The following is a 16093-nucleotide window of genomic DNA, read 5'->3' as shown; positions in this document are numbered from 1 at the left end:
GAGGCTGGTTTAGTGGCCCAGCTGAGGTATTGTTGATATGGCCTGGTGTTTACACCAGCGGCCCAACACCTTGTTCCAGTGGCCCGATATTATGCTCGTGGCCTGATGTCTCGTTCTTGTGGCCCGATATTATGCTCGTGGCCTGATGTCTCGTTCTTGTGGCCCGATATTATGCTCGTGGCCTGATGTCTCGTTCTTGTGGCCCGATATTATGCTCGTGGCCTGATGTCTCGTTCTTGTGGCCCGATATTATGCTCGTTGCCTGATGTCTCGTTCTTGTGGCCCGATATTACGCTCGTGGCCTGATGTCTCGTTCTTGTGGCCCGATATTATGCTCGTGGCCTGATGTCTCGTTCTTGTGGCCCGATATTATGCTCGTGGCCTGATGTCTCGTTCTTGTGGCCCGATATTATGCTCGTGGCCTGATGTCTCGTTCTTGTTGCCCGATATTATGCTCGTTGCCTGATGTCTCGATCCAGTGGCCAAATGTCTCGCTCTGGGGCCAGATGTTTGTTTTGGAGGACGGATATGTTGTCCTTGTGGCTGGGGAATCACCCTGCCTTTTGTGTGTGACGAACTGGGTCGTGTAAGGAACTCGTATACATTCATGAAAGGATAAAATTGTGGTTGTATCTAAAAATGTAAGCGATTTTTTAATTATTTTTTTTACATGTATTAAGAATTTGAGGGATGTTTCCTTGATTATGAAAACTGACCAGGTCTTATTTGTATCCTTTTGTTTTTTGCTTGTAAAATACATTATTTGTGAAGTAGGATGAAGTTAAATAAATGCATTAACCAAGTTTTATTTTTAGTGTAAAATTAATGTTGTATTTGTTTAGATGTTAATTAGTTTTGCTCAGGTCTATTAGACTCCTTTGTCACCACGCAAAGGTGCACGGATTTGAGAGAATAATGGTCAATAACATCTTACCATGTCTCTCTCTTAATCAGTTAACAAAAACAACCCTCCCCTTACATTTGATGTCAGAAGTGGGATCGCAGATGATCCCTCTTTCTCGAACAACTAAATCCCCCTAACATATATATATATATATATATATATATATATATATATATATATATATATATATATATATATATATATATATATATATATATATATATATATATAAATAATTATAAACTAGCCGGCCAGGCACCAGAATTTTTTCCGTGCATCTACCGCCCCCCCCCCCCCCCCATGACTTGTGTGTTGTGTTGAGCATATACCCGGCATAGCCCGGATTTAATATATATATTACCTTTTTAATTAACCCTAACCACAAACAAAATTGCAAACATAACTTGAGTACTGTTTCACATAGAGAAACGAAATTTCACTTAAACGTAAAAGATCTAATTCGCTGCTTTCTTTCAAATTTTGAGCAATTTACGTTGACCGGAAGTAGAACTTTACGCTATTTCCGATTTGTAAAAAAACGCATATGAATTAATGAAGTACTAGTTTTCCGCACTATTATTTAAATATTTTTTTCCGTTCACTTGCTGCGCAATTCTTTTCTCTTTTATGCACTCTTGGTATTTTAAAATTTTGAGTCGAGACCTAGAAACAAATAACCGCATTTTTTTTTTTGTTAATAATGGTAACCATGTTCACAAGAGAAAATTCAGTTCGAAAATTCACACCTCTCCCTGGCTAGCGAGATATCGAATAACAGTGAGAGAGAACGTGTCTTACAAGCCATACACTCGGCAGCATTTGTAAAAGTAGTTACTATAAGTCCATAGTAACGATGAAAACAGTTCTATAGAATACAAGGCATCACTATAACATGACAACACAACTGCAAACAATGGATGGTTGCAATGTTTTTATTGAATACAATGTTTGTATATACAGTTAGGTGTGTTTATATTCATAGTTATTAAATTTTAATGTTTTATTGACGTTAATATCTAAACTACAAATGATTGCATTTTATTATCTATTTTTATCATTGAATGCATTACAATTATTAATGTACGTTATTGTTTCTTTTGCTTAAATCAACAGACAGTTGTATAATGAATATTATTACAAAACAGTCTTATTTTAATAAAATAATATTTTATTCTGCGTAACAGATCGTGCACATTTGATGAAAGGAGAAAGTGGGAGGGGGTTATATTTATCATCATGTTATATTGTGTCATATTGAATATGGTTAAAATTCTGCTGTTGTATAACACTGTCAGTAAGTTTAGTCGTTTTTATTTGTAAAAAAAAAATTCTGCTATAGGCCCATGAATCTACAATCATTGGATAATTAGGATGAAAAACGACGATTTTCTAAAAAATAATGTGATTCTTGTAATTCATTTATATGGTCACATAAATTGCAAAGCACTGACTTTACATTTTGTTCGTGATGAGGCAAGGGGGGGGGGGGGGGGGTTATGAACATTTGTTCTGTAACGTCCTGTGGAGTATGGGGTAGGTTTCAAATGTCTTGTAGGTATGTTATGAAACATGTACACGTCTGGACGATCGCTACTATAGGTCAATAAATAGTTATATGGCTCATGCAGGTTTTATTGAGCTGTAGAACTGGTTGGTGACCTACTTACCAGCCCTATACTTGTCAGCATGTCTAATACTTGTGTTAACAAAAACATTTTGCACGAGATCACTGCGAAGAATGATTTGATTTGTTTTTAAATCGACTTTCTCTGGTTTTAAAAAAAAAGTTTTCTGCAAAATCCAAGTAAGTTATGTAACATCCGGGATCTCTTAACTGTCACTACTGTCAGTTAATATAACCCAGTCATTCTACTATAACTTATCTATTATGTCTGCACTCAGCCAGCATTATATCCTATATCTTCTCATCCAACCAGCTTTATGTCCTATATCTTCTCAATCAGCCAGCTTTATGTCCTATATCTTCTCAATCAACCAGCTTTATGTCCTATAACTTCTCAATCATTCAGCTTTATGTCCTATAACTTTTCAATCAACCAGCTTTATATCCTATAACTTCTCAATCAACCAGCTTTATGTCCTATAACTTCTCAATCAACCAGCTTTATGTCTTATATCTTCTAATCCAACCAGCTTTATGCCCTATATCTTCTCATTTATGTCCTATATCTTCTCATACAACCAGCTTTATGTCCTATAACTTCTCAATCAACCAGCTTTATGTCCTATAACTTTTCAATCAACCAGCTTTATATCCTATAACTTCTCAATCAACCAGCTTTATGTCCTATAACTTCTCAATCAACCAGCTTTATGTCCTATATCTTCTAATCCAACCAGCTTTATGTCCTATAACTTCTCATCCATTATGTCCGCATCCAGACAAGCGTACTGTTCGCTCTGGAATAGTTCCAGATTGATGTAATCTTTTTCCTTTTCCTGCAGAGTCTCGAACCTGCGACACAGGGCATCAAACGTTGGACGGTTCTCTGGGAGGAAGGACCAGCAGCTGCACATGAACTCGTATCTGGGGACAGGGAGGGTTAGGGTTAGTTGGTTGGTTATGGGGGAGTTGGGGTGGCGTTGTGTGTGGGATTGTGGGAGGTGAGTTGTAAGATTGTGTGGGGGTGGGATTTTGTGTGGGATTGTTGGAGTTGAGTTGTAGGATTGTGTGGGGGTGGGATTTTGTGTGGGATTGTTGGAGTTGTTGTAGGATTGTGTGGGGGTAGGAGTTTGTGTGGGGTGGGATTTTGTGTGGGAGTTGAGTTGTGTGGGGGTGGGATTTTGTGTGGGATTGTGAATGGTTGGGATTATGTATGGGGGTGAGTTATGTGGGATTGTGGGGGTGGGTTTGTGTATGGAATTGTGTGGGGTGGGAGTTGAGTTGTGCGGGTTTGTATGGGGGTGGGATTTTGTGCAGGATTGTTGGAGTGTGTTGTGTGTGGTTGTGAGTGGGTGGGATTATACATTGAGGTGAGTTATGTGGGGGTTGTGTGGGATTTTTTGTGTGTGATTGTGTGGAACTTTTTTGTTGCTGTCGTAATTGATGTGGAATTGTCAAAATTTCTCTAGCTGAGTGGGTTTTTAGTTGTCAAAGTGGATGTGTGTGTTGTCGATTGTGTGGTTAGGATTAAAGTTATCTACATGACAGAACTGCAGTGCTGAGGTTTCTCCATTTTCTTGCCAGCGCTAACAAACTTGAAGACATCCTGGGCAGACAACCCGGGGTAAGGACTGGCACCTGAAATCAATCAATCAAACTCTTTAGATCGCTATTTTGTCAACTTGGGCTGGGGTGCGTGGGGTGGGTGTGGTACAAGAAAATAAAATATAGGCTGGACATTTGCAACAAAATTGGGCTGGTAAGTAGGTCACCAACCAGTTCTACGGCTCATTAAAACCTGCATGAGCCATTTAACTGGTTGGTGACCTACTTACCAGCCCTATTGCCAGGTTCACCCAGTATCTTTTACATCACAGGTACTGTTTATTTTATCTTGAAGGCTGATCTATTCAGACCGATCACGGTATCCCGTGTATTAATATAATAGTATTAATGTACACATTTTGTGAAGCCCTTCTAAACATGCCAACTCTTCAACCCCCTGTGTTGAAAAGAGTTACGATAACGTTAATCCTTCTGTCAAAGATTCTGCCTGCCAGGAAACGACATTCTTCATGACACAATGTCGTAGGAAGCTAATGCTATTTTGGTGTATTTGTTTGCTATCTAGAAAGTTCGCTCCGACCCCCTCTATCAACACAAAAGTGTATCGTTTGCAATCAGACTGTTGGTCGCAAGACATTCAAGGTGAAGGTTACATGCGCCTGCTTAATGAATTTGCCGAGATTTACAATCTACACCCCCCCTCCAAACCCATACAGTAGCCCCGTCCTACCAAACTAAAGTAAAACAATAGACTCACCCAAAGATAGTCCCCCCCCCCCTCCAACACCGTAAAGTACACTGTTGTGAACACACGGACATGCCATTCGGGAGATCCGATGGGTAGCACAACACATAAGACAAACAACCACAAACGGGTTACAAAACAAGACTGAAACAAAGGCTCGTTGAAACTAAAAGAATTTATATACACTATCTACACCTAACACAGTCTAGTTTAAAGAGAAAATACACAAGCTAGTAAACTAAGATACAGTGGCTAAAAACTAGTATAATCCTAACCTGTACTAACCTTGGAGATCTGGACAAAACTGAGGCCATCACACACGTTTTCATACACCTTACATACCTTTTCATAAACTGGTACAAACCGGAATATTACAACTCACAGCACGAGAACTGAACAAGGACGAACGGGATAGGGTACCAAGTAACAACAACATTCACCCCCTTCATTACATACACCCCCCAACCCCCCCCCCCCCCCTACAAATGTAAACCTATGAACTCACCTAGCGTAACAATCTCCCACAGAAGAATGCCGTAGGCCCAGACATCAGATTTGGTGCTGTGTGTTCTGTCGATCAAACTTTCTGGTGCCAACCATCTAACCGGCAGTGGGCCCTGTCAAGTTTAGAAAAACACTTGTTTTAAACTAGATTTATCATTCACCTACCACTTCTGTTATAATCTACTTCACCTACGCCGCTTTAACGTTAACGGGTTCGAATCTAAAATGAAGTACGAAACTTAATGCTTGAAACGAATAAAACACATTTTGAAGATTCTACAACGGAATCAATGTCATAATAATGTAAGCCATAGCAAGGTTAACCAACATTGGGATTTGCCATCAACTAGCAATATAGAAAGTAAAAAATACTTTCTTTAGACGTAGCGATCCATTGTGTAGATGAACTAGGGTTCATGTTTCTTGACTTCGGCATATGAAGGGATGGCGTGGTCGGCACTATGCCCAACGTATTGTCTGGTACCCATCAGAGCTTGGTGGATTAATCAAAACCAGGACCGAACTCGAGACTTTGTGGCTGGCCTCCAACGCTCTACCATTCGACCACGTCGTCCCACACCAACTCACAATAGGATGCATTGAAACATAATATTTAGTTTAAATATTTTAACCAAATGCTAAAGCCAACAAATTGACATATGCTTATGTTTTTTTTTACGGATAAAACAATTATTTTCTGGCCAAATTGTGTGGCAACTGAATTGGACCAATGTTGGAGTTTCTTCCCGGACTTTAAGTAAAACAAGTTAAAAAACCGACGATTAAACCATAATTAAACTAATGAAGTTAACGAACCTTCGACGAATAACTGGAAACATAATTTACCTTAAACCATTGCAGTTCACGAACCTTCGACGATTTAACCACAATTTAACCAACGCAATTCACGAACCTTCGACGATTTAACCATAATTAAGCCAATGCAGTTTACGAACCTTTGACGATTTAACCATAATTTAACCAACCAGTTCACGAACCTTCGACGATTTGACCATAATTTAACCAATGCAGTTTACGAACCTTTGACGATTTATCCACAATTTAACCAACGCAATTCACGAACCTTTGACTATTTAACCATAATTTAACCAATGCATTTTACGAATCTTTGATGATGCAACCATAATTTAACTAAAGCAGTTCACAAACCTTTGACGATTTAACCATAATTAAGCCAATGCAGTTTACGAACCTGGAAACATAATTTACCTTAAACCATTGCAGTTCACGAACCTTCGACGATTTAACCACAATTTAACCAACGCAATTCACGAACCTTTGACTATTTAACCATAATTAAGCCAATGCAATTCACGAACCTTTGACTATTTAACCATAATTAAGCCAATGCAGTTTACGAACCTTTGACGATTTAAACATAATTTAACCAACCAGTTCACGAACCTTCGACGATTTGACCATAATTTAACCAATGAAGTCTACGAACCTTCGACGATTTATCCACAATTTAACCAACGCAATTCACGAACCTTTGACTATTTAACCATAATTTAACCAATGCATTTTACGAATCTTTGATGATGCAACCATAATTTAACTAAAGCAGTTCACAAACCTTTGACGATTTAACCATAATTTAACCAATGCAATTCAAGAACCTTCGACGATTTGACCATAATTTAACCAACGCAGTTCACGAACCTTCGACGATTTAACCATAATTTAACCAATGCAGTTCGCGAACCTTTGACGATTTAACCATAATTTAACCAATGCAATTCACGAACCTTTGACGATTTAACCATAATTTAACCAACTCACGAACCTTGGACGACCTGTCGTAGTGGTCAGTGTCCCCCAGGCATCAAGCCAGCCCGAAGTCTGTGATCTTGCACACGCCCCTGTCTGTGACAAACACATTGCGAGCTGCCAGATCTCTGTGGACAATCTGGTCAAAGAAAAAAGTCAACTAGAGTTATTTCCCATTTTATAAACCGAGACTAACGGGTTAGCAGTCCAGCTCCTTACCGCTAGACCACTCCGTCCCACACCAAGTGAACGCCTAATAAAATGTGTATAAAAGTGCGGGATATTATTAGTTCTTTATAAAGTTACATGCGTTTTTGAGAAATCATGTCCTCAATTTTAGGGTTCTTGGGGCGTAATTTAATGAAGCTAATTTAGGTCTCTAATAGCTAGTTTTTATGATTGCATCTGAAATTGTTAGGCGAAAATAGCCTGCATGCCGAATTTCAGATGTCTAGAGCAATCAGAAGTGGGCTAATTTTCGTGGTCAATTTTAACAACAAACCCACAAACGCGAAGCTGAGTTAAGAAAAACGTGTTAAAAACTACATTTATTTACCTTTAGTTTGATACCAATTTTATCTATTAAATCGGTAGCCTAGAAAATGATTTGTAAAATGATTTTTAAATGGCGACGATGATATGACTGATTTTCAGTGATACGGTGGGTTCGTTTTTTAAGGAGTGATGTTGTGTCGCGATTGACCGTTAACTCCTGTTCAAAGTAGAAATGTGTCATCTGTTAGTTTTCTCCCCATTCAAATACACTGCGGGCAAAATGGGCGGGCTTAGCTGTTGTCTCGATCAAGTTATTTTTTACAGGTTTTATTTTTACCCTGCATGATTTTCAAAACATTAATGACATTAGTCTAGTAGAACGCAAGTTATATTTTTCTATAGTTTAGAATATATTTTCAGTATGTTTAGAACAATATTAAACAAAGCAATTCACGTTTTGCTTACTTTTATTATGTTCTGCTCGATATTCTCAGCGATTAGACCAAAAACATGTACACATGGCAAATTCGCATCAAATACTAATCGTCCATTTTTAAAACTAGACCGGGCTCGTTGAATAATATGCACAAAAAACGATTTTAAGTATATATTTCTGAAATGACCTTGAAACATTGTTAAAAACGGAATCACGGTATTGTCGTATTCGGCAGCCATCATTACCATGACGACGGTAAAAAAGTAGGTCAAGCGACAGGCTACCGTCACATTTTAATTGGTCCAAAATCATTTCTGAAATTCAGCCAAATACTTAACATTCCCAGGTTTTAAAACATAATTAGCCTGTAATGCAGCGGCCACTGTTAAAGTTTGAACAAGAAAAGTTATTTAGCTTAACCCACCTACGCGAGCGAGATGTCCGCCACGCGCACTGCCCGTGACGCTGTTTAGAATGCATTTCTCGCTAACTTTATCAATTTTAATGCTATTGCAGATTTTTTTAAAAATAAATCAAATACTTACAAATCTTAACAATATTTTCAACTGAGCAACGACAAAACTTTGTAAATAACACACCTATCCCAAGTCAAGTGAAAGAGGAGGGTTAGATTCATTTTACAATGACATCGCGCTATATTTTATGTATTGCCCTAATGGACACCAGCGAGAAAAGTCTCAAAGGTATTCGAGAGGTCTATAAATTAATTTAAAAATCTTTCACGGCGTAGTTACAATTAATATGGTTATAAAATCCTGTCTGTCTGGTTTTTTTCGGACTTTACTAAAGATTGGATGTATTTGATGTTTTTAATATTTTCGGTAACTAAATAAAAATTTAAAAAAAAAAAGCAAAAACAATTTGGTTTTCACGTGTAATGGCGACATAAACAGTGGCATCCTGCTATTGGATAGGCCGCCATAAATTTTATTGTACACATTGTAAGCTAAAAATAGAAAACTAGGTCATGGGGTTTTAAATTTGCATTGTTATTTAAAAACTTGATCTGCAAAGTTTTATAAACAAATAGTTATCGATCACTAAGTTACTGTACAGCCAATCAATATTTGTCTTACGAAAGTGAAACATCCGGTTATAACTTAGGCTTGATTAAAATAAATAGAAACGTAGCCTTAAACTCAACAAATTATTTTCAAGTTCTCTGGATTTGCAACTTTTATAGCATTTATTCTAAAAATATAAAATTTCTAAATTAATTTTAGGCTTAAGTTTTTTTGTTTTTTTTTACGGTCTAAATCTAAAAAGCACGTTTTTATTCCATGTCAACAACACTATGGAAGGAATCTCGTCAACTCGCTTGTGTCCATTAAGCATTGCTAAAACACACTACTCTACTAGTACTACTAGTAAATAAAACATGCATGTGATTGAATATCTTTAAAAAGATTAGATCTATACTATTATATTCTTAAATATTTTTTTCATTAATTTGGGTTTAGTTTTCCTTTTTAAACATCCTTCCATTAAAAAAAAGGAAATCAAATATTAAAAAAAAATATAGATCTAGATCTAATTCCATCTTGTGATTTTTATTCTGACGAAGACACTGTCCATACGAATAGAAATGTGGTAATAAAATCAAATGTGTAGGGGGGGGGTGGAAGCAGGCGTTGTAACTGAAATAGCAATATTAACAGAGAGTGATATTTCAACGCCAAGAGTAGACTCTTGGCGTTGAAATATCACTCTCTGTTAATATTGCTATTTTAATAAAATCAAATGTACTGTGCATATTCTGCTAAAATCAAATCAGCTGCAAGGTCAACCCTGCAGAGTTCTTCTCTTCAGATAGGCATATGGTTGTCATGGATTCTTTGGCTTGCAATGCTGGGAGTGGCCAATTAATAAAATAAATAAATTTAAAATTAGTGAGTAGGCCTATCGCTAATATTATTATATTAATAATTAATATATAGATTCTAGGACAGAAATTAACTTTAAATAGCAGTGTCTGCGAGCAAGATTTGTTATATAAACAGCAGCCATTTGTAAAATAGAGTGGTCTCCCTGAATCTAGCGCTGTAAGTTTATAAAAATAAAACTTAAACAAGATGGCTGCTATAGTAAATGAGCATGGTTGCATCTGTTGGAAACATCGCTTGAGTTGTTACTGAAAAGTTTTAATTCAATTATTATTGTTTAAAAACAGGTACATAAATGAAACAAGGAAACATTTTTGAATTTTTTAAAACATAAATAAATCCACATCAACATGTGAAATAATTATTAGGCTATATTAAAATTTTGGTAATCTATCGTTTTGGGTACGTAAAATGATAAAATCGCCCGCGGCTATTAATGTACGAAAACGTTACCTCATTGTCAAGGCTGTAATAGAAGTATATTGTGATATGTTTGTGTCAAATATTATAGATAAATGAATAATAAACCTAAATCAATGGCTAAATATATCAATATAGGCCAGAAATTAACTTTAAACAGCTGTGTCTGCAAGCAAGATTTGCTATATAAACAGCAGCCATTTGTAAAATAGAGTGACTTCCGCCTGAATCTCGCGCTATATGTCTATAAAAATAAAACTTAAACAAGATGGCTGCTATAGTAAATGAGCGTGGTTGCATCTGTTGGAAACATCGCTGGTGTTCATTTATTACTGAAAAGTTTTAATTCAATTGTTTAAAAACAGGTACATAAATGAAACAAGGAAACATTTTTGTATTTTTCAAAACATAAATCCTCATCAAAATGTGAAATAATTATTAAAATGTAAGGAGTCACCTGTTTTTCACATTACTAGTTGCGGCCGATTTTACGTACCTAAAACGATAGATTACCAAAATTTTTAATTTAAGGTGTCACCTGATTTTCACATTACAAGTCACTGGCGATTTTAGGTACCCAAAACGATAGATTACTGCTAATCTATCGTTTTAGCCTAGTTTTAGGTTTAGGTATGTCACCGTATCTAAAATCAGCAGAGGCTAGTGTAATAAAAGTGTAATAGTTAATGTGCAAGAAAGGTGACTCATCATTAATATTTAATAAATATTAGGCTACGCCTATTCATTAAATTGTAGGCCTACCTTATTATTATTTTATTTATAAACAATACCCATGAAAACTAGAGATATAGGCCTATCTCTAACTACTAACTACATTTGATTTTGATGGTTTTAGCTAATTTGTAAATTTGCTGCTAAAATACAGGATTTTAATTATTGGTGCTTTTTAGCTTAGCTGGGACAGCTTTTTCAGTGACAATCATTCTTAGATCTGGTCCACAAAATTGACAGGAGAGGGACCTTGGATGTTAGTAAGGATCAAGTGAGGGTGGAGTGTCGGTATGTGTCAATAAAACATAATTGAAAGGATGCTCGTAACTTGGTTATGTCATGTAACATATTTACTATTTTTTTAATATAGGCTAATGAATAATCCAAAAATAATCACGTTTAAAAGGTTTAAGAATATATAATATATATCTAGATCTAAACTTTTAAAAGATATTCATATGCATGTTTATTTCAGTTTTGATTAGGCTTAATTAGTGTGTTTTAGCAATGTTTAATCAGGGCAATTTATAAATGATAGCTATGTCATTGTAAAATAAATCTAACCCTCCTCCCTTACTGGACTTGAAACCTGTGTGTTATTCACAAAGCTTTGTCCATGCTGAGTTTAAAATATTGTTAACATTTGTATCTATTTTTTTAAAACAGTAATCGCATTAAAATTGATCAAGTTAATGAGAAATGCATTCTAAACAGCATCACTGGCAGTGCGCATGACAGGCATCTCGCTTGCGTAGTGACAGACAGATGCTCACTCAAGTAGTTTTGTCAACCAGAAAAGTTAACCTATCAAATACAATTCATCAGGCCTATAAAATTAAGAGGCCTATCACATTAAAATGATCGCCTGTGACCGAAAGATATAGGCAAATTACAAACATTGCAGCCCACCTGTGTTCTTTTGTAAACCGGTGAGAGAAAACTCACAGCACAGTATGAGCGTGTTCTAAATCTAGTCCAAGTACTTTGTTAGCCCAAGTTCTAATTAATAATTCTAATTACTAAGTACTAATTAGTAATGCAAGCCTAGACCCAACACTAAAATCATTTAATTTTTCAGACCTCTTAAATCTTAATAATATGAACATTATTTAGCCTAATAAAAGTATACCAACAAAGAACAGTGAGAATAATATTATATTAGATTAATTAAAATCTATGAAATCAATAAGAATTAACAAAAATTAATTATAACACATTTGAAAACAACAAATAATTAGGCATAAATATTCATAAATAAGCACACAAAGGCCAACGCGCAATAATTTCAGGGATTAACACTGATTAAAAAACTAAATAATCGATCGTTGTGGTTTAGGGGCTTTTAGAGTCATAGTATAATCCAAAAGCCAGGTGAAAGATCCATAATGAGACTTAATTAGCCTAATTACGCTAGCAAAATAGGTAAAAAAAAGTGTCAAGTAAAAAGAAAACTTATGTAAGCAGTGACAGAGGATACTACTATACAGCTTCCGTATCAATAGCAATGACGTCACTCACAAAAAAAATATTGTTTACATGACGTATCAATAGCAATGACGTCACTCACAAAAAAAATATTGTTTACTTGACATATCAATAGCAATGACGTCACTCACAAAAAAAATATTGTTTACGTGACATGTGGGTGATTTTTTTTTTCTCAAAATGAGTATAGAATATTTACAATTTTAATTCAGAAACAGATCAATCTAATAATACCCTACCTAACAGTGCAAGTTTGGAACTTTACAGATCGATATTTTAAGTTTTTAAGCAACTTAAAACTTTACCCATGTTTATGTTTGACCTTCATTGTTGGAAGCTAATTAAATTTTTTTCTGGCAAAAATAGCTTTGTCATCTTCAGGTAGCATAAAAATACGCTTAAAATCTCTGCCATTTTTCACGTGATAATCATTTTTTAAAAACCAAATTCTAAGAAAGTCACTTTACTATTAAGCAAAATTTTCAAAAAACGTGTCTGGTTTTGGGTGTTCAAACAAAATATGTAGGCCTGCTATAATTTTTTTTTTTTACACGATCTATCTATAGTTGTTTTTTAACAGTTGTAAAGGTCCTTGAAATTTTAAAAAAACCTTGAAATGCAGTGTTTGTGAAAATTGCTGCTGTCACTGCACTCATCCTATTTTCTCCTCCCACCACTTGTAAAAAAAAATCAGCTATTTGCTTTAGGGGGAGGTGGGGCGCTAGATTTTTGACATCAGTATTAGCATAGTTACTTCTGAAATCTTCTTCATAATGAAATATATGTGTCACCTGGTTATGTGCCATTGAAGCCATTGACTCTGATTTCTTCGTGCTTTTCTTTTTGGATTTGCTTCCATAGCTTTTGTCCACCCAAGAACAAACTACAAGGCAGAAGTTGTTTGATTTTGGAGTTGTTTCTCCTAGAAGAGTGGCTGCCCTCTGCTAACGAGCCTCATCTGCCCGAGTGTTCAAACTTGAGACATATCGGTTTAGCAACCATGAGCTATACCGACTTGACCACACCAACCCCACTTCTGAAGTGATTTCTTAGTAAAAAATAACGTTTCTGTAATCCTGCGATGTGTACTTACGAATTTCCACAATATTTTTTTTACGTCATCGCGCATATCAAGGTGGGGGACATTGGTGGTGAAATGGTGCAACATAAGGTTTTAGATTTTGATGTGGAAATTAGCCATATACCTGGGTATGTTGTAAAAGCAGGCATACGACAGTGTACATTTGTGTTGTAGGCCTACCACTTGTTATAGTTCAGGCCTACTAAAAAAAAATTCTTAGATATTTCTACACATTTCTATATTACCAACAGTAGAAAAAGTGACCACTGCCACTATAGAGTTGTTTGTATTGTGGTTTACATGCATGGGGTAGGTCTAGAGATTGTACTAACATTTTAAACTAATTATGTTGTATTATATATTGGATATATATATATATATATATATATATATATATATATATATATATATATATATATATATATAATCACCACTTTAACATTTAAATATCTAATCCTCAGTTTATTTATAAGAAGCAGCATGGGAGAGGCAACTGCTGATTTAGATTTACAGTCTGATGAGTTTAAAGAATTTTCAATTTCTGAAGATGTGAAGCCACTTCTATCTACAGTATTTTCATCTTCTTCTGACATAAAAACAGAATTATCATTTTTAACTTTCCGTGATATCAAACCAAACCTGACATTTATAAATTCACAGGATGATAAAACCGTTGTTACGCCAGATTTTTCATCTTCTACAGACACAAAGTCAGAATGTACAACATTTTCCTCTTTTGATGATGTAAAACACCATATGACATTTCTAACTTCTCAAGATAAAACAACAGGATTTTTAATTTTTAAAGATATGGAACCTGCTGTATCAGCAGTATGTACAAGATCTGAAATTATAAAACCAGAATTAGAAACTTTATCAACTTGTGAAGATATAAAACCAGAATTAGAAACTTTATCAACCAACACAGAATTAGAAATTTTATCAACTACTGAAGATATAAATCCAGAATTAGAAAATATATCAACTAGTGAAGATCTAAAACGAGAATTAGAAACTTTATCAACTAGCGAAGATATAATCCCAGAATTAGAAACTTTATCAACCAACAAAGATTTAAAACCAGATTTATGGACAAAATTTTTAGATTCTGAGGACAAACAACAAAATGGACTTGAAGAAAAGCTAAAACTCTCTGAAGATGAAACATATCTGTCTGTTGATCCTCATGATCATCATGAACAGTTTTTTCAAAGATCTAACTTGAATAAACAAGCTCAAGTAGGGGAGAAGCCACTTGAATGTGATGCTTGCCATAAAAGGTTTTCAGATAGTTCTAGGTTAAATGAACATAAAAAAGTTCATTCAGGAGATAAACCATTTGAATGTGATGTTTGTCATAAAAAGTTTTCATATAGTTCTAAATTATATACACACAAAAGAGTTCATTCAGGAGATAAACCATTTGAATGTGATGTTTGTCATAAAAAGTTTTCTCAGAGTTCTCATTTATATACACACAAAAAAGTTCATTCAGAAGGTAAACCATTTGAATGTGATGTTTGTCATAAAAAGTTTTCAGACAGTTCTAGTCTAAACAGACACAAAAAAATTCATTTAGTAGTTAAGCCTTATGAATGTGATGTTTGTCAAAAAAAGTTTTCTCAGAGTTCTAGTTTATATAAACACAAAAGAGTTCATTCAGGAGATAAACCATTTGAATGTGATGTTTGTCATAAAAAGTTTTCTAATAGTTCTGCTCTAAGCAGCCACAAAAAAATTCATTTACTAGTTAGACATTATGAATGTGATGTTTGTCACCAAAGGTTTTCAAGGAATTCTGGTTTAGCGAAACACAAAAAAGAAGTTCATTCAGGAGATAAGCCTCATGAATGTGATGTTTGTCAAAAAAAGTTTTCTCAGAGTTCTAGTTTATATAGACACAAACAAGTTCATTCAGAAGATAAATCATTTGAATGTGATGTTTGTCAAAAAAAGTTTTCTCAGAGATCTAGTTTATATACACACAAACAAGTTCATTCAGAAGATAAACCATTTGAATGTGATGTTTGTCATAAAAAGTTTTCATATAGTTCTAAATTATATACACACAAAAGAGTTCATTCAGGAGATAAACCATTTGAATGTGATGTTTGTCAAAAAAAGTTTTCTCAGAGTTCTGGTTTATATAGACACAAACAAGTTCATTCAGAAGATAAACCATTTGAATGTGATGTTTGTCATAAAAAGTTTTCTCGGAGTTCTAAATTATATACACACAAAACAGTTCATTCAGGAGATAAACCATTTGAATGTGATGTTTGTCAAAAAAAGTTTTCTCAGAGTTATAATTTATATACACACAAAAATGTTCATTCGGGAGATAAACCATTTGAATGTGATGTTTGTCAAAAAAAGTTTTCATATAGTTCTAGTTTATATACACAC

At 35.0% G+C, this 16093-nt stretch overlaps 1 protein-coding gene across 1 annotated transcript; it reads right to left on the bottom strand.

Moving 5' to 3' along the window:
* Positions 1 to 2416: 2416 nt before the first annotated feature.
* On the bottom strand, positions 2417 to 9688 carry LOC131930502 (tyrosine kinase receptor Cad96Ca). The gene is made up of 7 exons (XM_059287026.1): positions 9664 to 9688; positions 9506 to 9564; positions 8611 to 8664; positions 7151 to 7273; positions 5345 to 5400; positions 4070 to 4166; positions 2417 to 3452 (listed from the first exon to the last, which is right to left on the bottom strand). The coding sequence occupies exons 4-7, from the start codon at positions 7243 to 7245 to the stop codon at positions 3275 to 3277; spliced, it is 426 nt and encodes a 141-aa protein (XP_059143009.1). The 5' UTR covers positions 7246 to 7273; positions 8611 to 8664; positions 9506 to 9564; positions 9664 to 9688; the 3' UTR covers positions 2417 to 3274.
* Positions 9689 to 16093: the final 6405 nt, after the last annotated feature.

The sequence above is a fragment of the Physella acuta genome, unplaced genomic scaffold (assembly GCF_028476545.2).
Source record: "Physella acuta isolate Inbredline_101_S28 unplaced genomic scaffold, ASM2847654v3 ptg001787l, whole genome shotgun sequence".
NCBI lineage: Eukaryota > Metazoa > Mollusca > Gastropoda > Physidae > Physella > Physella acuta.
Note: the sequence above shows the minus strand (reverse complement) of the source record. Positions and strands in the feature narration are given on the sequence as shown.